This window comes from Labeo rohita, chromosome 15, assembly GCF_022985175.1.
Source record: "Labeo rohita strain BAU-BD-2019 chromosome 15, IGBB_LRoh.1.0, whole genome shotgun sequence".
Lineage (NCBI taxonomy): Eukaryota > Metazoa > Chordata > Actinopteri > Cypriniformes > Cyprinidae > Labeo > Labeo rohita.
The window spans coordinates 31,596,262-31,620,823 of record NC_066883.1 but is presented as its reverse complement, the minus strand read 5'-3'; the positions used below and the strand labels follow the sequence as shown (position 1 = coordinate 31,620,823).

The 24,562-nt window shown below is 34.9% G+C and overlaps 2 protein-coding genes across 2 annotated transcripts in view; one reads left to right on the top strand and one right to left on the bottom strand.

Annotated features, from left to right (window-relative positions):
* The window catches only part of LOC127176841 (G protein-activated inward rectifier potassium channel 3-like), an 8,686-nt gene extending 6,547 nt beyond the window's left edge, over positions 1-2,139 (top strand). The window contains exon 2 of the mRNA XM_051128646.1: positions 387-2,139. Coding sequence (XP_050984603.1) covers positions 387-727 — 341 coding nt within the window. The 3' untranslated portion in view covers positions 728-2,139. The remainder of the gene's footprint in view (positions 1-386) is intronic.
* Positions 2,140-2,811: 672 nt separating this feature from the next.
* zbtb32 (zinc finger and BTB domain containing 32) lies at positions 2,812-20,029 on the bottom strand. The gene is made up of 5 exons (XM_051130063.1): positions 19,917-20,029; positions 14,770-15,750; positions 10,812-10,912; positions 4,823-4,996; positions 2,812-3,471 (listed from the first exon to the last, which is right to left on the bottom strand). Exons 2-5 carry the CDS (start codon positions 15,675-15,677, stop codon positions 3,242-3,244), a joined length of 1,413 nt encoding a protein of 470 aa, XP_050986020.1. The 5' UTR covers positions 15,678-15,750; positions 19,917-20,029; the 3' UTR covers positions 2,812-3,241.
* Positions 20,030-24,562: the final 4,533 nt, after the last annotated feature.

Genomic DNA, 24,562 nt, shown 5'->3' with positions numbered 1-24,562 from the left:
AGTTTCAGTTTTAGTACTTACACTTTATTTACACTTCTAATTGTTTTTTTTTGTTTGTTTCTTTTCTCGATAACACTGATTACATCAATAAAAACTAACAAACTACCTAAATAAAAGTCAAAAGAAATGAGAATTTGGGGGGATTTGTGCTGAATTATCATGAGAGTAATGTTACAATGGGAAAATGGTGATTTAAAAAAATACCTTTACAAAATAAAACAACCTCTGGGCATGTTTCCGTGTGGTTTTCAAAGAATTACTCACCAATTAAAACTGAACTACTGAAGTGGGAAAACAGCGCCAGTTTAAGAGCAATATGCGATTTGTTACAGCATAGCGCCATCTTGTGGACGTAATGTTTTCTTAGCTCGTTTTTATTTTGGCAGGAATGATGTGCCAAGCGAAGACTTCATACATCGAGACGGAGATCGAATGGGGAGCCCGGTTTGAGCCGTGCATGACACTGGAGAAAGGGGCGTTTCGAGTCGACCTCAGACGTTTCCACAGCACATATCCGGTGCCTCTTCCACCCTGCAGCGCACAGGAACAGCATCACCTACACACCCTGCAAGTGGGACTGGATCTCCAGGAATCTCTCAAAGACAGTGTTAAATGGAAACTGGGCGGGGACGATCAGGAAGACGACATTGTGAAACTACCAGGAGCATGTACTTTCACTATCCACAACATCCAGGAGGAGCGAGTGTCAGAAATCAACGAATGCTAATCTCTTCAGTTGTTTTGAGTCATGTCCAAAAATCTTAAGTAGCCTAAAGAATTGTGCATATAGAGACTGAATTAGCTTTGTCGTTTACTTTTTGAGAGTGGGCTATGGCTGCAGAGGATGTTTTTCCCCTCCTTCGCAATTCGTGTTTCTGTGGAACATTTAGTGGTTACAGAAAAAATTATACGCTTAATAAGATACACTAAACCTTGTTGTTGGGAGAGGCGTGACAAGACAATATGTCATCTACAGTAGGCTCAAAATATGAAAAATTTATTCTTAAAAAATCGCATCTTACTTCACGATTTGGTCAGTTACCCGGATGCGCCGCCATACTGGCAATACTCGAATGTAAACAACAGCATTTTTTTTGCACGGTTAATGTACTACTAAATATGTTGTTCTGCTAATTTTGCTGTCTAAACCACTGAAAAAAAAATGTGTGGAAGCTGCTAAATCATATAGAGAAGAACTTAGTAAGCAGGAAAGGGCGTAGTATTTTGACAAACTTAAGTTACACCTAAGATACAGTGATAGATACACTACCGTTTTTTTTTTTTTTTTTTAAGAAATTAATACTTTTATTCACCAAGGATGTATTAAGTTAATAATGAAAAGTTTATTAAAAGTTAATAATCAATAATTTACATTGTTATAAAATATTTATATTTTGAATAAACACTGTACTTTTTAAACTTGTTATTCATGAAAGAATCCTGAAAAAAAAAAAATCACAGGTTCCAAAAAATAGTTGGCAGCACAACTGTTGATATTATCCAACACTGATCATTCTAATAATAAATCCGCATATTAGAATGATTTCTGAAGGATCATGTGACACTTAAGACTGGAGTAACAGCTGATAAAAATTCAGCTTTTCATCACAGGAATAAATTCTATTTTAAAGTATGTTAAAATAAAAAACATTATTTTATATTGTAAAAACATTTTGCAATATTACTGTTTTTTTTTTTTTTTTTTTTTTGTATATTTTTAATCAAATAAATGCAGCCTTGATGAGCATAAGAGACTTCTTTAAAGACTATTAGAAGTCTTACTGACCCCAAACTTTTGAACGGTAGTGTATGTACGAGCAGTATTAATTACGATATTAGCCTAATATTTCACCTATATGACAGGAAATGATAAGAACAAAAACGAATGTTGTCAAGTATCTTGCCCTGGAAGTCCTAATTCAGTTTGGCCAACCACAAACGCCTTTTTGTTTCTCAGCTTTTGCACTCTTCTCCTTGATTTGTTATAACTTTTAGCAGTATATAGTACTCTAAATGTTTTCCCGGTCTGACCGATTAGTACAGCCCAAAATGTGACAATAATTAAACATTTTCAGCAGCAATAATCAGCAAAATCCTAAAAATGTAGGAGTGGTGTGGATGAGACCAGTAGTTTGCAATAAAAATATATTACACAAAAAATAATTGTTCCAGTGCACTGTATTACCCTTGAAAGAGTATCTTTAGATTGCTGATGTATTATTGCTCAAGTATCCTTGCCACTGTTGCAAAATGTTTGGTTAGTTTTGATTTACAGAGTAAGCTATAATTGAGGAATCTGGTTGCATCACACATTTAACCCCAGGGCCATTACATTTCTCACAAATCATTGCTGCAACCACACTACCAGGTTTTGCCAGACTGAGGAAGGAGATGACTTTCCTTCATTTGTTATTTGAGCTGCATGGCAGCCCCTGCTGGTAGATGCTGAAACTACACCATAAAGAATCTTTCACAATTGATGGCCATTCAAAATATGTCTATTTAGAAATATTTATTTGTGTAAGTTTATTTCCCAAGAATAACAACATGCAGTTAATAGTAAAACTGTTTGCACTACAAACAGTGTGTTTATAATTAGGATAATATATTAAAATAGCATGGTAGGACACACCATTTTGCAGTATCAAGTAGCAAAACAAGCTGTTTTGTACAGCTAAAAATAGCTGGATGTGGATAAGACCAGAACCTGTAAAATTTACAATTTAAAAAAGGTTCATAACAATTCACTTAATGATTTATTCAGAATATATTAGTCATATAGTTCCAGACCTGAAGCTGTTTGCAGTTCTATATGCTGCTCTTTTCTGCATTAAAACAGCCACTGACAAACTTACTGTTTTAATCATAATGCTTTTATTAAAAGATTGCATACGGTGCGTAAATGGATCACATAGTGAGTGCTTACATTAATGGTATAGGCTTGACCAGCTCAATAAATAAACAAACATATATTTTGTATGCTATTGTGATGATATTTCACAGAGAAAATTATAAGCATTGGCAAATTGCAATCTACTTCATCTTCACCGAACTGTGAGTGAAATGTTCACCCAACTAGACGTCTTCCAAGAAAACAAAAATCGACTGGCATAAATGTCCTTTGTATGTATATTAAATATATTATCATATTTGTAAAATGGCTTCAAAATAGATTAATAGAAGTATTACAAATAGCAAAACTATTAAATTTTCCATATCTACATGTTTTATCCCACAGGACTCAGGTGTGGCAGTTGTACAGGTACGTGCTGCTCAGGCTCCAGTCTGGAGGGAAGTCCTGCGTGGGGTGATTCTTCAGGTGTTTCTGCATGGCGGCCAGGCTGCTACAGAACTCCAGACACAGGGTGCACTGATAGGGAGTGGCACCGCCGTGAGTACGCAGGTGCTTGATCATAGCCGAATAGTCACGTGAACGCTGGCCACACAGCCGACACTCGAATGGTTTTTCACCTGAGAGAGATGAGAGAGAACTGAGCTGAAGATTTCAACTTGATTTCTCAGAATCCCTATATATATATATATACATATATATATATGTGTGTGTGTGTGTGTATATATATATATATATATATGTATATATATGTGTGTGTGTGTGTGTGTGTGTGATCCTGGACCACAAAACCAGTCTTAAGTTTGTAGCAATAGCCAAAAATACATTGCATGGGTCAAAATTATCAACTTTTCTTTAATGCCAAAAATCATGAGGATATTAAGTAAAGATAGTAGGATAGTAAGTAAAATTTCCTACCGTAAATGTATCAAAACATAATTTTTGGATTCGCAATATGCATTGCTAAGAACCTCATTTGGACAACTTTAGCGAAAGTCGCTAAAGGCGACTTTCTCAATATTTTAATTTTAAAAGTCAGTTGAAATATATTAAAAGTAATAATATAAAAAAGTTATAATTAAATTAAATAGAAAATACACCTATATAAAATATTTCAAAATGATATGAGATTTAAAAAAATAAAAATTAAAGGCATTTTTAGAGAAGGCTGTCAAACCAATATTCAACATAAGTACAATAATTTATATAGCTTCACATCACATTTAAGAGAAAAAAATACATTTTACAATAAGGTGCCATTTGTTAACATTAATGCATGAACTAACATGAACTAGCAATGAACAATACATTACACTATTAATCTTTGTTAATGCGAGTTAATTAAAAAAAGTTTTGTTCACAGATTGTTAGTCTACAGAGCATTAACTAATGTTAACAAACACAACTTGTGATTTTAATAATGCAGTAAATGCTGAAATTGTCTAATAAATGCTGTTGAAGTATTGTTCATTCTCAACTAATGTTAACTAATGAACCTAATTGTAAAGTGTTATCGAAAATTGATTTCATTTCAGCTAGATGTCAAAAGCAACATTTCACATTTTTATTTAGTTTCTCATCAACTTAATGTACTAAAATATCTAAATCTGAAATAAAATGTAATAAAAACTATGTAAACATATTTAAAAAAAAAAAAAAAAGCTAATAAAATGACAAAACAACGAAATTACTAAAAAAGTAACTAAAATTAAACCAGAAAACAGAAAGAAACAATAAAAACTAATATATATCAGAGGTTACAGATCTAAACTTGATATAGTAAAATACAGTCTTCATTTTCTCAGAAAGTGAATTCTTTATCTAAATATGTGGTGTCTGATCCTACTCCTTCCTCCACTTTTCAGCAGAGTTCGTCTCCAGCCCTAATTAAACGCACTTGAGCTTGAGCAGTTCTTCATGATCACTAGAAACTTCAAGGCGTGGTTTATGGGTTTAAAGGGTTGATTGTACCTGTGTGGACCCGGTGATGTGTGTCCAGCTGGTGTTTGAGACTGAACCTCTTGCTACACTGTTTGCACTGGTAAGGCTTCTCTCCTCCGACACCCCTCCTGAGTGAGCGCAGCGATCGCCTGTCCCGTCCACCTCGGCCACAGTACTTACACCTGAGTGCCATTTCCCCCGAACCTGCCAGCGGATGATAAGAGAGCAGTTAGTAAAAACTGGCGGAATATAAATAGAACAATTCTCCGTTATCACTGGATCTTTCTGATGCAGTTTCATTTCAGAATAAAACCACAGACAAAGTGGTTGTTTAAACAGCCAAATCTGTCTCTATTGCTCAGTTTACATATAATGTTCAGAGATCTTCTTTACCTCCTCTAAAACTCTAGTGAAAAAATCAATTCCCTGTTGTCCTCTCACATCAAAATTCACCAACATATTTGTTGTTCTAGACTGTTCTTGCTTGTAGATGGTGCATATTTCTCTCTCGTTTCAGACGAGATTGCTTTTATTAGCAATATATGGATAGAGGACTGTTTTTATCAGCTGTTTAGACTCTCGTTCTGACGGCTCCCATTCACTGCAGAGGATCCATTGGTGAGCAAGTTATGCAATCATAAACTTCTCCAAAACTGTTCAGATGAAGAAACATGCTCATCTACATCTTGGATGGCCTGAGGATGAGCAAATTGACATTTTTTGAGGAACTATTTCTTTAAATATGCATTTTTGTTTAAAAAGTTGTGAATTTACAGATCTTTGCATTTCACTTCAAAGCTATGCATGCTTTTTAAGCAGGTTGTTTATTTCCGTTTTAACAGAAGCTCTTAAATAACCTTAAATGGTATCTCTTGCGATGAACCTGTGACAGAAATAGTGACCTTTCGACTAAAACTCTCAACACAGCATCATGGTCACTGAGCCTCAGGCCAAAACAGTTGCAGCGCTTCACATAAACGCAGGGTTATTTTTGGTGTGATGCTGGTCAGCTCTTTGGCCCCACATATCTGCTCAATGTGTTTAAATTTGTCTGTGTTGTCTAACGCGCTGCTGGTGATAATTGTTCCATTCGCTTAAACACCAGTTAACCACGTGTGAAAGTGAAAGGAGAGATATAGTGTTATCTAATAATTAATATAAAAATAAGGATGCCTCTTCACAATATAGATCTATCTGTTAACATAAGTTAACTACATTAGAGCTAACAATGAAAAACACTTCTAAAGCATTTATTAATCTTAATTAATGTTAATTTACTCATTAACATTTGCTTATACTGTACTTTATTAAAATTAAAAATTGTAACTATTTATATGTAACGAACCATAAACTAACAATGAACATTGTGATATTAACTAACATTAACAAAGATTAATAAAAACTGTTATTGGTAATGCCGATTACAGAAAACACAAAAATGCACAAAAATATTTATAAAAATAAATATATATATATTGAAAGTCTGAAAGCATTAGTAAAAACGCACACATATTTAGCTTCTTTTTTTAAATTTAATACATTATTTAATTAATGCCCTACTAACAGCAGCTTTTGAGGTGCATGAAGATGAGCATGTTGAGCATCTTGTGTGTTTCACTGAATGCAAGGAAATCTGATTTTATACAATTTTTTTAAACAAAGTACATTTTCATTTAGAATTTCACTTTAAAATGACTAAGAAGGAGACCACATCTTTATCACTCAACACATATCTAAACATGTGGTCATTTTCAGCCAACGTAGATGCGTGCATGATGTTCGGCAGACGCTGATTAAATGGTTTGCACCTGGACAGAAAAATATGTTGCACGATTCTCTTACAATAAAAAAACAATTAAAGCCTAAAGTTTAAATTATGATTAAAGACTAATATTTCTTAATCATTCACATCATAAATGTATTGTTTAAAATCCTAAGATTTTTCTTAACTTCCTCATTTAAAGACCCAATTATACAGAATTTGTTGCTAAAATCCTTAAGCAGTGAAATGAGGAACATCAAAATGTCTATTAATGTTATAAACTAAATATAAAAAAAAATAAAAATAGACATGAAGCCATGTGTGACAGACTTATTTTAAACTAAAACTAAATAAAAAATAGTTTCTGCAAATAAAATATTAAAAATTGGGTAACTTTACAATAAGGTGTCATTTGTTAGCATTAGTTAATGTATTAACTAACATGAACTACCAATGAACAATACATCACACTATTAATCTTTAGTTAATAATTTATGTTAGTTAATAAAAATAACTTCAATTTTAAGTTTTTGCTTGTAAATTGCTGTTAAAATAATAAAGCAACTAAATGTTTATTTTCTAACAGCTGTAAACGGGTATTAAATGTGATTTATGGTCAAAAATAAAGTGACATCTGAGCTTTGGTAGTGCGCAGTTGAGGGGCCCAATTTTAGATAAACACATCCTGTGGCAACTCTCTGTTGGTGTGCGGCCTAGTTTATAGCTCTCCTTGTCCACACACACACACACACACATACACACATACACACACCACATCCTCTCCTGTACAGCTCAAAAAGTGAAAAAAAAGCATGGTTAACACTTTCTGTCTTTATATTCGTGAAGACAGCACTTGTGACAATCATATGGACACTTGCAAGGTTGTGTAAGCTCATACTTTAGAGCTTGCTGAAACAGAAGCCAAAGCAAAAGTCATGTGTGAAACAAACGCAACATACGTGCCCTAGACTGACATTGTATTCACACATATATGAACACCCACACATTCCCACATACCCCACACTCTCGCTCACATACACACACACACAAACTAACTCAGGATGCTGCACAGTAACAAAAATGCTGCAGAAACCTGCGCCTTTACAATGCAAGTCTGCTGTTTGAAAAAAGTAACTGAATATTTTTAAAACTAAGGATTTAAGTTGTTAGATGCAGTGGTAACCTAAAACGGCTTTAGTTGGCATAACCTAATTTTCGCATGTTGAATGAGTCACACACCACCACATTTTTAAATTAGGTGACAAACATTTTCATTAAAGTTGAAGACAATTTGCATCTTATATTTCACGCATGCTATTCCTCTTCTAAAACTATTAAACAACACTTTCAGTTTTTTAAAAAAATATAATTATTAGACATGCAATAGCATGAATTCAATTAAGAACTTTTTTTAAAAAAAAAATCCACCTTAGTTTAAGGAATAGTCTACTCAAATAATGAATATTTGCTGAAAATGTATTCACCCTCAGGCCATCCAAGATGTAGATGAGTTTGTTTGTTCATCTAAATAAATTAGGAGTAATTGACATTAAAACACTTGCTCAGCAATGGATCCACTGTAGTGAGTGGGTGCCGTCAGAATGAGAGTCAAAACAGTTCATCACCTTTTCAAAATCCACCGATATGTTTATTTAGAACTGTTTTGAATGTTTTGTTTGATTTTTTACTTTGAATTTTACAAATGGTTTTTAAGCTAAAACGCCTTGATGGATTTGTTTCATACAAATGAACAACATTTTGCTTCACAAGAAATTAATTGATGGACTGGAGTGGTGTGGATTATTGTGATGTTTTTATCAGCTTTATGGACTCTCATTCTGACGGCACCCATTCACTGCAGAGTATCCATTGGTGAACGTGATGTAATGTTAATTTTCTCTTAATATCTTAGGGCTGTCAAACGATTAATCGCAATTAATCGCATTCAAAATAAAAGTTTGAGTTTGCCTAATATATGTGTGTGTACTGTGTGTAATTATTATGTATATATAAATACACACAAATGAATGTATATATTTAAGAGAAATATTTATGTACAAAATATTTTTATTTATATATAATATAAATTGTACAAAAATTATAATAAATACATATAATTGTAAATATATACTTTTTAAATATAGATATGAATGTGTTTGTATTTATATATATGTAATAATTACACACAGTGCACACATATATTAACTCAGACTTTTATTTAGTATGCGATTAATTGCGATTAATCGTTTGACAGCCTTGAATGGAGTACATTTTAATCAAATTTTCATTTTTGGATAATCGATTTCTTTAATTGCAAAAAAAGCTACAAAGTATAAATTTACATCAATTTTAAACTAAAACTACCCACATGTATGTGATTATACCACATTAGACCTTAATTACATAGTCTCTTAAAGATAACATCTCTTAAAAATGTGTTACTATCATTCTCACCCCATTCTCATGCGCAGACGCGCAGACGTTCGTACACACATAAAAAGCGCTCTAACCCCAATTTGGATGAAAAAAGAACAAGTCAACACTTCTCTTTTGGTACTGTATATAAACCACCATGAAGCACAGAGCCGATCAACCGCAGGACTGTGCTGATGCACCACGATTCAGAAGCCACAGTTTTCTCTCGCGCTCAGCTTTACACCCCAGTTTAGCGGGTAAGGGGTCATTCGCTTTTACATTTGTGCCCTGAGAACATTATGTAAACTAGGACAAAGCACAACCACTACTGGGACTACGCAGTAACCCCCAAAAAGTATCTGTACATTTGAGGAACTTAGAATGCATGAATGTTTTCGCATTAGATGCCAAGCCGCATCTGCACTGCAGAAGTGTTTCTCAGAACTAACTTCACTTTCGTTAACTGGTGTCAAGTTTTTTTTTTATCAGAAGTATGAAGTCATTTCCTTCAGGTTCACACAGATGCCCTAGAAGAGTGTCCACAGGTATAGTTCACTGCATTAATGTTTAACAGTCTTGTATCTGAATACTTTTTAGGTGTATTTGTAATTCTAAAATCTAACAGTAAGCCTATGGTGCCTTCTTGTAAATAAATGCATTAGAATTAAATACATTATCAAAGTGGAAGTCATTAGATGCAAGCATTTATTTATGAATTATCAAAAGTAGCTCTAAATTGCATTAAAAGTGTAGATTTCAAAAGGCATGCACACCCTGGGAGTGAAACTCTGTTTGAGCTATAGGAAGGATAACAAAGATAATATTTAAAAAAATATGGTAACACTTTATAATAAGGTGTCGTTCAGCATTAGTTAATGTATAACTAACACGAATGAACAATTAATGTTTTTTAATACAATGAATGTTTGTTATTTATTAATCTTTGTTAATGTTAGTTAATAAAAAATATAGTCGTTTATTGTTTGTTCGTGTTAGTTCATGAGTTAACTAGTGTTAACAAATACAATTTGTGATTTTAATAATGCATTAGTAAATGCCGAAATTAACATGAACCAAGATTAATAAATGCTGTAGAAGTAGTGTTCATTTTTAACTAACGTAGTTAACTAATGTTAACTAATGAACCTTATTGTAAAGTGTTACCAAAAATACATTAATAATAATAATAATAATAAAGAAAAATGGAAAAAGTGATTTTAAAATCAGTAAAAATAAAGTAATAAAAATAAAATAACATTTATTTTTTCTTTTCATCTTCTGGTCTAGGCTCGTTTCCTAGTCTTTCTAATAAATGTGGATTTGTAAATAAAGAATTGTAACAAAGCAATTTGTTTTTCTTGTTTTTGTTTTTCTTTTGTTACTCGCTGTGAATAAAAGCACCTGCTGAGTCCATAAATGAACTGTGTAAAAATAAATGTGCCATGCAAAATAATATAAAAATGATTTTAAAGGGAAATTCTGGTTTGGTATTATTTAGAAAGATATCAAAGGAACTGATAAGATAATGAACTTTTACAGATGCATAAATAAATCTTGCTTATTTTCCACTGTCTGCTATCCTTTCTTTTAAAGCTGCCAGCGGAAGAGAAGCAACGGCCACCATCTTTTAGCTCTTTGAAAGGAACACAACATTTACATCCTGTTGCATGCATCCATTCCTCTGATCTGCGTACAAAGTAGGTGCATCCCAGACAAAATCTGCAACTTACTTGCCGTGCGTTTTGTTTTTGCAAGCTTCTTTATGATTGTCTGTATGCCTTTTTAATTCGGAGCAGATAAGAGTGTCTAGATTCATTTTTGTGTATTTGTACAACATATCACCTGAGGTTGATGACCCAGTCGTTGGCCTCCAGGGGTTTTCCAGGGTCGGTTTACCACAGTGTCTGCAGCATATCTCCCTCTCCTCTTGAACCTTTGGCTTCCTGTGGAAAATGTCGTCATGTTAGCGCTCATTCAAAGATGTCCATATTTTCCATGCGTAAGTAGTGTAGACGATCGCTTTTAGTACTTTATTCATCATCATTAAATATCTTCAACTGAGTCATTGTGTTTTCCACTTGTGTGTGTGTCTGTGTGTGTTTAAAACCACTTGTTGATCTGGTCACCTAACACCTGCAGGTTCAGTTGCACTTCTAGAGCTGCTTTTCCACACATTCAAGTGTGTTGGCTAGACCACAGCTAATTCGGACCAGCAGGTAAAGGTCAGAGAGAAAACCACACGCTTTCAGGTGTTACTGCTGTTAGACTTAGTGTGTTATCACATTTGTGGCGTTATTTAGCAGAAAGGGCACTGTCATTTAAGTTTTCAATTCTTGACTGAATTCTGAATATATAAGGGGGTATCAGGTAACTTTAACATATTTTGTCTTCTGGGGAACACACAGGTATCTTTTGTAGCTTCTGAAGGGCAGTACTAAATGAAAAATATATGATATTTAGGCAAAATAAGAAAAATGTACAAATCCTCATTCTGTTCAAAAGTTTTCAACCCCTGGCTCTTAATGCATTGTGTTTCCTCCTGAAGCATCAATGAGCGTTTGAGCCTTCTGTAATAGTTGCATAGAGTCCCTTAGTTGTCCTCAGCGTGAAAAAAATGAATCTCAGAATCATACAGTCATTGCTGGAAAGGGTTCAAATACACAAAAATGCTAAAAAACCAAAGAATCTTTCAGATCTGAGGGACTTTTCAGAAGAAAAGCGGACAGTTTAACCGTTCAGGACAAACAAGGGACTCATACATAACTGTCACTAAAAAAAAACAAAAAACATGGCTGTGGATCATTCATGCGACAAAATAGTATTAAAAATCAAGTGTATGGAAACTTTTGAACAGGGTTATTTTTATAAATTCTACTTTTTTCCTGTTGTGGACTGTATGTAAACATTTTTTATGTGAAATATGTTAATCAGGTCAGTACTAAATAAAAAATAACATGCATTTTGTATGATCCCTCTTATTTTGGTAAAATAATTAATTTTGCAATAATTAATTTTGCAGATGCAAGGTGTATGAAAACTTTTGACTTCAACTGTATATGCTAGTTTTGAGTCTATACAAAACTAACATTTAATCCATTTTTTGGACCGTATTGTGAAAGAAAAGCCATCTATCGAAACTAAAAGCATCCCAGGATGCACCTGATGTTTCAAAGTTTAAAAATACTTAGACATTAGTAGGTGTTGAGTATATGAAGAGAGAAAATACACAAACAAAAGTTAATATATAGCCCGACGCATTTAGACACAAGGCGACAAAAACTGTTTTATCAAATGATTAAGAAGATCGATTTAGACTTACATCACCTCCTTTTGTCTAAAACTCAGTCTAAACCTTTTGCCAAAAACAGTAGGAACAAAGGTCTTGTGCTCAGGTAGCAGGAAACAATGCAAGCAGACAATGGTTTCCTTTGCCAGAGTCAAGCAATCTGCAGCGCCTCTGCAGTGTGAAGGAAAGCTCATTTGATTTTATGCGATTCGAGTATTTAGAATTAAAATAATAATATACTTTCCCAAATAGATTGCTTTCTGACTGGCTTTGAAAAACATTTCACATTATTTGGGATGTTTAACCATGAAATGTGATATATTTGAGGCTAAAAATGGTGTGTGGGTGGCTTGTACTGTTTCCCTCTGCGTGCAGAGGTAAAGAAATACAGTATCTGCTCTCAGATGTTTCGTTTCGGCATACTTCGAGCAAAAGAGGCATAAAGATCTCTGTCTGAATGGGGCACCTGTTTGTGTGTGTGGCAAATTAGGGAGTGGAACAGACTTTGGCTAAAAATGAGACTGAAATAGAACATCCTGCCCTGAGGGTGGAGATGACTGACTTTCATGTTTACTGTTTGTAAAGTCGGGGACAAATGGGGGGCTCCCCTCAGTTTCGGCCTTGATAGTAAGTGTTGTGTTCCAAAACACTCCACCAACATATCCAGTATTAAGTTCACATGCTGCTTTTCTGCTTTTATACTGGTTCAAACACTCAAATTAAAGCTGTAATAAAAATAAACACTCTAATTACTTAAATGAGTGACTTACAGATCTTTGTGAGCCTATATAGATCATACATTTCAAATTATGGATAAATGCATTTGATTAGAATATTTATTATTCATACCCCGAAATGTTTCATTACAATGATCTATTGTAACACTAAGATAACCGTCTTTACAGCAAAATGACTCTTATTCCACTGCAACGGAATCACAGGCTGTTATTAGTTCCCCTCATTTTAATGGAGCCTGTAGAAAGATAGTTCATGTAGGTGGAAAAGGGGGCTGGTTGGGGAAAATGCGTCCGTTGGAAAGTACAGAAAGAGGAGGGTATCACCTAAGTCACATTCATACATACACACGCGTATATATGCAAGCATACACATTACCCGTCAAAAGTTTTGACACGCTTGACTGAATTTGTTTCTGAACTTAAAAATGACATTATAAAATAGTTTCGTAGTACAATGCTTGCATGTTAACTTTTGTACAAAGCTATTTGTAAAACTATTTATGGATGGGTTGGAGCAGATAGTGAAAGAAAATCAGTCAGCAAGTGTGCAATGCACATGTGAACTCCTGCAATATAGTTTAAAAAAGCTTTTCAGGATTTACTACTATTTAAAGAATAAAGCGTAAAATAATTGTAAAATAGTAAAAAAAATAAAGAACGAACAACTTCTTTGACTCACAAACTTTCTCGGCACTACAGAATATTTTTTTGAAGTAAAATATTTTTAGAAAACATTTTAATTTTAGAATTAAATGTAATCATGAGTTTTTGTTTTTTTTTTAAAAAAAATGGTCTGACTTCACTTCCAAAATCAAATAATTAAAATAAATAAGTCAAGCCACACTATATTGGTCTGTATAGTTTGAGAACACTTTTTTAATCTAATAAAACAAAAACTTTTTTTAAAAAAAAGATCATTCCATTTTTATATATATATTTTTAATTTAAATAATAAAATAATAAATATTTAAATATTTAGTGAAAGGCGAAGTAAACATGCAAAAGCAGAAAAAAAAAAAACAGAGTCAAGCAAGGTCAGATTTTGCGGTGTTTGCTCTTGGTTATGACTGTAAATGTGTAGTTGCATCGTTGAAAAACAAGTTTACCAGGCTAATGGTGTTCCGCTGAAATTAGCTGACTATAATGTGGCTTCCTGTCGAAAATATCTTTAAAAAAAACGAGATTTCTTTTACTATACTGACAACACCCAGTTGTCCTATAACCTTGGACTTCTACCTGAAAAAAAAAGGAAAAAAAAAAGATGCGACGTATGGCTTCTGGAGCTCTACATTTAAAAAATATATAATTTTGTTATTGCATATTCAGTGTTTAGTCCTTAGATATACAGAGAAATTTATTTATTTATTTATTTTCACCTTCACGTTACAAACCTGCATTACGTTCTTTCTTCTGCAGAAAATATTTAGAAGTTTTGGTTATGATCGTTTTCCATAAAAAAAACAAAACACTGAGACATTTCTCAAAATATCTTCAATGATGTTCCACCGAAAAAAGAAAGTCATACAGGTTTAAAACGACATGAGGCGGAGAAATTATTTTTGGGTGAACGATCCCTTTAAGGCCACGCATAAGATGTATGAGTATCATTGCATTAGATGCAAAGTGCCTTGAACATTTTATAATTTAAAACATTTTGTAAAGTCCCTGTAAAGTGTGCTTGCTGTCTGTCTTTAAAATCAACTCCACATGGTTTGATAAATTATCAACTCCAATAGCTTCAATACATTTTAAGTGTCATCTATGTGGTGTTTCTTACCTCTCTTGATCATCTGATATGGACCCTGTTAAAGCTGCGCTGATAGAGGTGTTTTTTCCTTTCATACCAGGAACGAAGGAACTGTCTTGAGTCAGCGGAGGAGAGTGTATGAGAGGGTGATATGGATGAATCAACCCTGTGTAACCCATAAGTGAGGAGGAGACCTGTGGCTGGAGTGAGTGGTGGAGAATGGGGTACATGGGTGTAGGGTAGGGATATGCTCGAAGAGAGTGGAAGGTCATAATTTCTCTACAGTTTAACAGCATGCTCCTAGACGGGCTGACCGGCGGCCAACAGAGGCGAGGGGTGGGAGGCGGAGCACTGGAAGAGATGATGGTGTCTCTAGAGAACATAGGAGGCAGAGGAGACACGGGAGAACAGCTTTTCTTATGTGCATCGTGGACCGACCTCTTGACGGAAGAACGTTCTTCTTCTAGGTGGTCTTCATCCAAATTGTGGCTACTTTTAGACTGAGTGTCCTTGTGTGCTTTGTCATCTTGGGGGGAATTTACCACTTTTGTGTCTGTTTTAGTTGGTGATTCTGGATCTCGAAGTTGTGCTTGACATTGTTCTACCAACGACTCCACTTCAAGGTACTCGGCGCCCCTCAGCAGCTCCTCAAGATCATCTTTAGGGACCTCCAGCGATTCGCTGTACACATAGTCAAGGATTTGCTTGAAGGTGTGGGAGGAGACTTTGTCTATAATGCAGGAATAGCTTGAACCTGGGCCGTGCTGGTTTGTTAGCTGACGCTTGAGCCGTTTGCTCGCTAGCGCTAGTATCAGAGCGTGGGCTTTAAATGAAAGGCCCTCCACGGTGAGAAGCGTGTCACAAAGGGTTCCCGCCTGGCGGAGCTGCTCCGTCTGATGTAGAAATGGCACGTGGTGAGGGTTATGAATGCGGATCATCTTCAAAGAGTGAAAGATGCGGCTGAAGTGAGACGATTGGGTTTGATGTCGAGATGAGAAATCTCATGTCAGCCTTAAGGTGGGGGAAAAAAAAAACAGAGGTTAAGTTTGTCATGGGACAAGGAGGAATAAATAGTCAATGTGAAAGACGAGATGGAGAGAGAGAAAAACTACTCAGAAAATTGTACAAATTTAAGAATCTCACAGGAAATTCTGAAATATAAAAATAATTAGCGTATATAAATTCTATAGAAATTGATAATTGATAATTAAGTTCGACTGATAATAACTATTTAAATTGGACATTAAGTTTGGACATTAAACAAAAAAAAGTGACTCTGGACCACAAAACCATTTATAAGTAGCACGAGTATATTTGTAGCAATAGCCAACAATACATTGTATTGGTCAAAATGATTGCTTTTTCTTTTATGCCAAAAATCATTTGGATATTAAGTAAAGATCATGTTCCATGAAGATATTTTGTAAATTTCCTACCGTAAACATATCAAAACTTAATTTTTGACTAGTAATACGCATCGCTAAGAACTTAATTTGGACAACTTTAAAGACTCAGTAAGTCTCAATATTTAGATTTTTTTGCACCCTCAGATTTCAGATTTTCAAATAGTCGTATCTCGGCCAAATATTGTCCTATCCCAACAACCCATACATCAATGGAAACCTTATTTATTCAGCTTTCAGATGCCTATATGTCTGTGGTCCAAGGTCACAAATAGATAATTAATAGTCCAAGTAAATTAATTACCATCAACAAGCCAAAAATTTGACATAATTTTCCCAAACTCAAATAAACTTTTCTTGTCCCCTCATTACATTGAGCAGATGATATCAATCTCTAGACACCCAACAGTCATGAATAAGATCGATCCTAACCAGACCTTTTGTACACGCATCTGAGGACTGAGGACTTTCATTGTTCAGCTGTTTTAAAACTAAAAAAAGAGACCTCACGGCTTTCAGACAGATAGACCGAAAGAAAGACTGAAACATAGATAAGCCTGAAGAGGTAAATACACTTTGCAATATAGGCCATTTGACTTAATTTCAGAGATTGCGAAAGACATATTCAGAAGAATCAAGTAGGGTTTTTTCCTGAACTCATCAGCGTCACAACACCTCTAACCTACTTTCATACATCAGACAGACAATCTAATTCACAAAATGAAACTCTAAGCAATGTTTAATCATTTCTATCTCACAATACATTCACCCATGAACTGGAATTGCATTGTCTGTGTATGGCACAACGCGGAGGCGGACATGTCTGGCCATGTCAGGCGCAAAGGGCCTTTCGCATTTTGCATCACCTTTGAAATTTTGTTGTGGAGCTTTTGCGATGAAGCCACAGACCTCTTCAGAATGTGAAACTCTGACTAATGCCGGTACGCTGAGACTCGTAAGAGTTCAAGTTTGTTTGATCAACAACAACAGTATCAAAGCCATACAGTAGGTCGGTTTAGATATGCATCTACTGTAGTAGCAGTGTGATGTGGTGTCTGGTGAAGCGTTTGATTACAGTACATCTCAGCTGCGTTCTAATTCCTCACAATTGCGCAGAAAATGATGAGGGCCGTGTGGCAATAAACCGGGGGGTGACACTCCAAATAAGAAACATGACTATCCTGGAATATGAATTGGCCAACTTTGGATAGTAACGAGATGTACAAGCTTCGAGACGCAAGTATCTCAGCTGACGCTATACGCACAGCCCATTGTCCTTTTGTTTTTGTCATCGATTTGACGAATGCACAAACAAGTCGAAGAGTATCGAATGTCTGCAAAAACCTCTGCTGATACGATCACTCCCCCTCAGTGCGGACGCAAAGGTGACGGATTGTGTGGAACACACTGTACTGAGATGACGGTGCTTGATGTTAATTACTAGAATTGATGCTAAACTGGCTAAAAGTGAGACACACACGCATTACACACACGCAGCAAAGCATGAAAAAACAACTGAAACAGCTCAATGTTAATATTGTTATGGATTATACCAAACAGGTGTGTGCAGATGCTTCGTTTTCTTAACTGCTCAAATTAACTGTTTAGTGTTTATGCACTCATACTGTAGTTTACATTTCTGCCTAACACAACTGTTCAAATCAAAATTCTGTCGTCACTTACTCACTGTCATGACATTCCGCATCCGTATGACTTAATTTCTTCACAAAAACAAGATCGCTGAAGAACACTGGTGTAGCAACACGTTTAACTACATTGGCTTTCATTGTGAGGATGTACAACGTACAATGTACAAAAGTTTTGCATGGAATGACATGAGGGTGTAAGTAATATATGACTACATAACTGTTTTCATTTTTCGGTAAAATATCCCTTAAACACAGATTACAATTGGCTGCCAACAAAATAGACGACTTCTCCTTTGCAGCTTTGTTTGTAGCATTAGCTTGTATGTGCGTGTGTTCATTTTTTTCTAAAAAAAAGTCTGATGAGTCATTATATTATAATATTAATAGTATAGTCTTCTGTCATAAATAAAAGTGAGTCATATTACTGTATTTAATTTAGCCTGCACTGAAAATGCATCTTACAGTACAATATGCCAATATGTGACCTGGACCACAAAACCAGTCATAAGGGTCCATTTTTTTGAAATTGAGATTTATACATCACCCGGAAGCTGAATAAAGAAGCTTTCCATTGATGTATGGTTTGTTAGAATAGGACAATATTTCGAAATACAACTATTTGAAAATATGGAATCGTGAGGGTGCAAAAAAATCGAAGTATTGAGAAAATCGCTTTTAAAGTTGTCCAAAAGAAGTTATTAGCAATGCATATTACTAATCAAAAGTTTTGATATATTTACGGTAGGAAATTTACAAAATATCTTAATGGAACGCTTTCTTTACTTAATATCCTAATGATTTTTATCATAAAAGAAAAAATCTATAATTCTAACCCCGTACAATGTATTGTTGGCTATTGCCACAAATATACCATGCTACTTAAGACTGGTTTTGTGATCCAGGGTCACATATTAGTCCTTAGACATGCAAAAATAAACATCATATTGGCAAAGCTATTATTCTAAATGCATTTCTTGCTTTAAGTTTTTGCTTTACAGTCACTGGAATGTAATTGAATCGAACCTGAATTATTTTATATGTAAAGCATATTGTTTATGCTAAGCATATTCTAAATTCTCAATCTAAAATATTCAAAAAAACAAACAAACAAACAAAAAAAACAACTATAAAATAACCTATTCATTAACCATTTCATGCATTTGCTGTATTTTCTACAGATATCGTAATTGCAGTCACTCTAGCAACTACCCAAAAACAAAAACAAAAAAACTGGCAACAAATGCAGAAAGTCTGAAAGTTGTTGTAATGTTTATGACAACAGTACAATTAGCAATGTTAAATATATAATGCATATTAAAAACTAAGAAATTACTAAAGGCTTTGAAAATTTTTTTACGTTTTAAAGACTGCCAAACAAACAGCGCCACAGCGAACAATACCTCACCAGTTCCTAGTCCTCTTCACCCACTTCTTTTAAAGCCTTGCGCAGCCTTAAATTCTCATTTGAGCGTGAGAATAAGAAGAATGAAACTGAGGAAGATGCGGTGTAATTGCGATGCAGTTTTGACTAAAATGACTGCAAATTTTACAGTAGTGCAGCGAGCAACTGACTTACCTGCTATGCAGGCCGTGAATGTCTGAATCTGAAAAACAGGTTACACTATGTCCCATAACCAAACTGAACCCTTTCCTTTATTGTACGAAACTACGATACACCAGATGTCAAAACTACTTTCCAACAAAAGACATTAACCCATCAATCTGTAGGCGCTATCAACCAAAATCTCTTCCACCAGTGAAGAAGGAACCAATAGATTGTATAACCGGCACTCAAATGCAGGTGATAACTTTAGAAAACTACAAAAGTGCAACGGTCAGGCCCACATAAAGAGACACAGCGAGAGAAAGAGGCCCATGAGTAACAGGGGAAAACCTGTCTGCAGTGACACATCCTCTCCGGGCCTGCAGTCAGAAAAGACCTCAACACACACAATCAGACACTTGCACGGATGCTTTTGTAATCAAAAGATGTTTTTCCAGATATAGAAAGCACGGCACTTGGTGAAGGGGGAGGGGAAGATGCAGACAGACAGCAGGCAAGATGAGAAATGGCAAGATGACACTAGAAGAAGAGTGTGACTGACAGAAACTTTCAAAGACGTACCTATGCGATCAAGGTAGAGGCTGCGTCCTGCCGCGCGCAAGTCAACAGAGATGCATTAACACGCATCGCGACCTCAACCAGAGGTGTCATCGACCAGTGGAAGCCTACATGTGGGTGAGATCGAGCAAGGCCACCTCTAAACTCAAACCAGCCCCTCCCCTTCACACTTCAGACATCTGTGATTGGTCTTCTTTTGCTTTTTTGCTTCCTTATTTCACCATTTTTTTTTTCTTATCAAATGCATCTGTGCTGCTGACTTATTTGTCCATTGAAAGCTTTCCTGATAGCTGCAGAAATATGACATGGTCAAGCTCAGAAAGTTATTTATGATATTTCCAAGAAAACTAATTTTGTTTTAAACATTTTGATGAGAAATTAAAAACACCTTAAAACACCTTGAATATATTATAATACATTTTTCATACTAGAAATAGCACCTGAGAACATGACAAACATGTTCACTTATAAGTAATACTATGATAAAACAAATTAAATATATTTTTCACATATCTAAAAATATCTATATCCTAAATTGTGAGTTTAATATTTTATAAGACAATGGGAACATGAAAATATACTGCAAATAATATTCAACTATTCAAAGTTAATAAAACAAGATTTCTAAGTATGTTTTACAAGATAACATGCTCAATTTACAAGCAGTTTCTGAGTATTGCCAAATAAATCCTACACTTTTTTTTCAGTGTAATTTTACAAGTTCAGTTGACCATTTATTTGTCAAAAGTGGTAAAGATGAACAGATTTGTCATGGGAATGAGGTAAGCAACCACATATGTGGTGGTGTTATTGAACAGGACCTCTTTTTTGTGAATCCGAAACTCTAGGAACATATTATCCTTTGCCGATAGCCTACTTTTGCTCTAAACGGCCCAATGTTTTTTGGGCCAATTTTTTATGCAACTGCCCACACTTGCCCATGTTCCCATGATCGCAAAATATCATGTTATGGAAACAGCCAGTTTAACATGAAAGAAATGGTGACATGAACAGAACTGCCACTTTGGCCACAAGTGAAACTCTCAAAAAAAATTGAAGATTCACCTCTTTTATCATCTCCTCATCTCTCTGAACAAACATCAATTCACACATGCGTCTCTCTGTACCCACACTGATGATATAATCATATTTTGCAAAATTGATGGCACTGGTTAATGAGCAACTCAACCCACCAGATAAGAACAATTCCATGAAGAAAATGAAAGCGAAGGTGTGCAAATTGTTATTTGAGATCATCTTATCAGTTGCTGCAGTGGAGGCTGGAGATCTTTATCAAATTATTATGTGCAATACTTCAAACTATCATGGAAACTATTATGAAATGTGGCACTTCTTTTAAATCAGCCTAATTAAAAAACGGTTCTCTCATGATCATTTAGCTTCTGTTTTTCCAATGGAATTATGGGGTCCCTAGAGGTCACACTCAGAATACAAACAAAGTACAATGCCAGTATTACCAAATATAACATTCAAAAGTGTAGAAATCGCTAATCATTCCAAAGAAACATTGTCCAACAGCGACACCAGCAAGTAAAGTTATAGTGCCTCCCCTGAGCCCACTGAGTTTTAACAGACCCCCTAAAGCAGGGTGCCTAAACTCAGTCCTGGAGGGATGGTGTCCTGCAGAGTTTAGGCCCTCCAAGAGCACACTAAAAAGTGCCGTGACTTTTCTGGCGTGTAATTGAGATGAATGGGCGAAAGTCACGTGAGAGGAATATAATTGGATGTGACTGATTTGGCTCTGATTGGTTCATGTGATAAATCTTGTGTTTGTGCGTGTTCCGCGTCTTCAGTCAGTCTGAATTAAAAATATAATGGTGTTAATAGGAAGACTAGTTTATAAAGGTAAGTAAACAACTCACACACTTAGATATAACCACTTTGTTACGTCAAAACTTAAACTTAAAATTGCATGAAAACATGATCTGTGGGAGTTTTTAGTGAGGTAATAAGCTCCATGAGCAATATTTACTGCGCTTTTATTACTGATAATCATTAAAAGGAATAGCTGAACATAAGTTCACAAATACAATGCAAACAAGTGTTTTGATATGGCTATAGAACATTTTATTTCACTGTATTATGCCACTGTCTTGATAAAGAAGTGTCTAGTGTAATAAAAAACGATTGTCTAGTCATCAACTATATTTTTGTCCCGTTTTATGTTCAAGGATTTTTATGCAGGCTACAGTCAGTTTTCATAACAGCCAATATAAAATAAACGACTGCGCTGACAGAGAGAATTAAAAGGAAGTAACTAGCCTATATAATTGGGTGATGTAATATTAGAATTCATTGTCATTATCCAATAAATTAAGACAATTCATGTTATTGAAATTACTAAAATAGACAATAATAATAATTCACCACACAGCAATCACAAATTAAAGTTCACAACTACACCTAATGAATGATTAATTTATATACTTATATCATTTAGAATTTGAATAAGAACACAAATAAACTTCTGGGAAATAAAAAAGGTTGTATTAATTACATAGATCAGATTTTTTTTTTTTTGGCATCCATAAATTGCCTTCTTTTACTCATATTGACTTTATTTATTAAACTAATAACCGCTAATCCAGTGAGCAAAAGGGGCTGCCTAGCAATGTACAATGTAAGAACATAAGCGGCAAGACTACGACAGAGCGAAATTACAGGCATTATATAGTGGGCAATTTTGACCCGCGCTCACGCTTTTAGGTATACTTTTCAACCCCAGGGGATAAAAGTCAGTGACTGGGAGATTTGAGTGTTTTATTGAAAACCTGTTATTTACATTTGAATAACAGGTACAGGTAAAAAATTACATGGCGGTTCTAGTATTAAATCAGTAATGCCTTGAGTTTTTATTTTAACAAATGTAAAATGCTTAAAACACTAACTTGAGATTTATACGTGGCTTTAATAAATAGAATATTGATTACATTAATGTAAAAATATAAAATAGTTTTTTCCTTTCTTCTCTCTTTTTCTGTTAGTGTACGTAATGTTTATTTAATCAATATTTGCCTCCTCATTTCAGAACACCACCACCACACCCCTGATATATAAATATCTAAAAACACACTTGCTCAAATTTTTAGTTGTTACGGACTGATAATCTTCTTATGAGCTTTTGCTCTAAAAATATTTCGCGTTTTTAAACGCATCATGCACGTCGCGATTGATCATGTGACACAGTTTAGTGTCAATGTAATAATGTGGTTTTTGACTGCTACTTTAGCTGATCAGGTTGGTCTCAGCTGGACAGGCTGGGACAACCAGCTGACCAACAAGTTAAAACCAGCTAAGGCCAGCCAACTAGCTTAGGTCGTTTTAGCATGGGCTGACAACTCTCACGCAATTGACAGATTTCTCACCCTCTCATGCCACACATCCATTTTCTCATGCAGTCAAAAGCACCTTCAGTTAAAACTGTAATAAAAGGATATTGGCTTTGATAAAGGCAGTGCGTATTTGTATTTGCGCTCTGGAAATCACCAAATGATTTTATTTACCACGTTTTCATAGTGCTGAGCAATGTAGACAATCCAAGTATAGGTCTCTGCAGAAAAGTAATGGGAGAGACCAGATCAGAGCATTTTTAGACCATGTTACCTTATTGGCTGACATCATAGTGATGTAGATTTAGCAGTTTGAAAATGGCAAGAAATTCAGAAACGCCCACTTTCGCTCTGCGAAGACCTCAGCCAATCACAGATGTATCTGTTGATTTCTTAAGCACCTGTGATTGGCCATTACGTTTACTCATCTAACACCATGCAAGCAATGCAGACTAACAGATTAATAGAAAAATATTCGATTTTCACATCAAAATATTTTTAAATGCGGTTGCAATTATTTATAAGTGTGTGTGTGTGTGTGTGTATATTTTTGACCGAGATGGCTTTTAGCTGGTTTTGCATCTGAACTCTTATATATATATATATATATATATATATATATAAATTTTTTTTGTAATGTGAGAATAGTGAAGTCTACATCACATCTATATTGATAGTGACAAAGAAGAACAGTATTGTTAAAGTCACTTCCAAAATTTTTTTTTTTCCAGCCCATAAACAAACAATGACAGACAGTCTGAGTCCACCCAGCTTGAGCGTTTAAAGTGGCAGGCAACATAACTGCATTGCACGCTTATAATAAAGAACATTATTGTCTTTTGCCACGAATCCTAATATAGTTAACATTATAGTTATTGTTGTTATAGTTTTTGGTGTAAATGTCCCTTTAGTCTCCTCCCACTCATTCTACTCCAATGAGAACACTCGAGTACTGGGTGTTCATCATTTCATTGGTGCAAAGGAGGATTTAACGCTCTTGTAGTAGATATGCTTTTTGGGCTCACTGTATATCCTGTTATTTGCAAACATTAAGTTTGCCAAGTTGCACAATTAATAATGAACTTGTACTAAAATAGAGATTTGACATTCCACTTTCAGTTTACATCTGGCTTGTCTCAGGTTCTGGAAACACTTACTTGACGAAACCACAACTGAGAGGAGTAGCTTTTAAGCCGACAGCAGGCGTAGAACTTTTCACAAACAATATATACTTTGTGAATGTGGTTAGGCTAAGTTTTGTAAGTTAAATTTACAAATTTCATTTCTAAGTGCACAATG

What these genes read in the sequence shown, in the direction of transcription:
- zbtb32 (XM_051130063.1), bottom strand. Translation starts at nt 15,677, where the DNA reads ATGATCCGCATTCATAACCCTCACCACGTGCCATTTCTACATCAGACG. An exon ending in ATATCAGATGATCAAGAGAG is followed by an intron (nt 10,913 to 14,769) that starts GTAAGAAACACC and finishes CATTTTCCACAG; the next exon opens with GAAGCCAAAGGTTCAAGAGG. An exon ending in ACATCACCGGGTCCACACAG is followed by an intron (nt 3,472 to 4,822) that starts GTACAATCAACC and finishes CATCTCTCTCAG; the next exon opens with GTGAAAAACCATTCGAGTGT.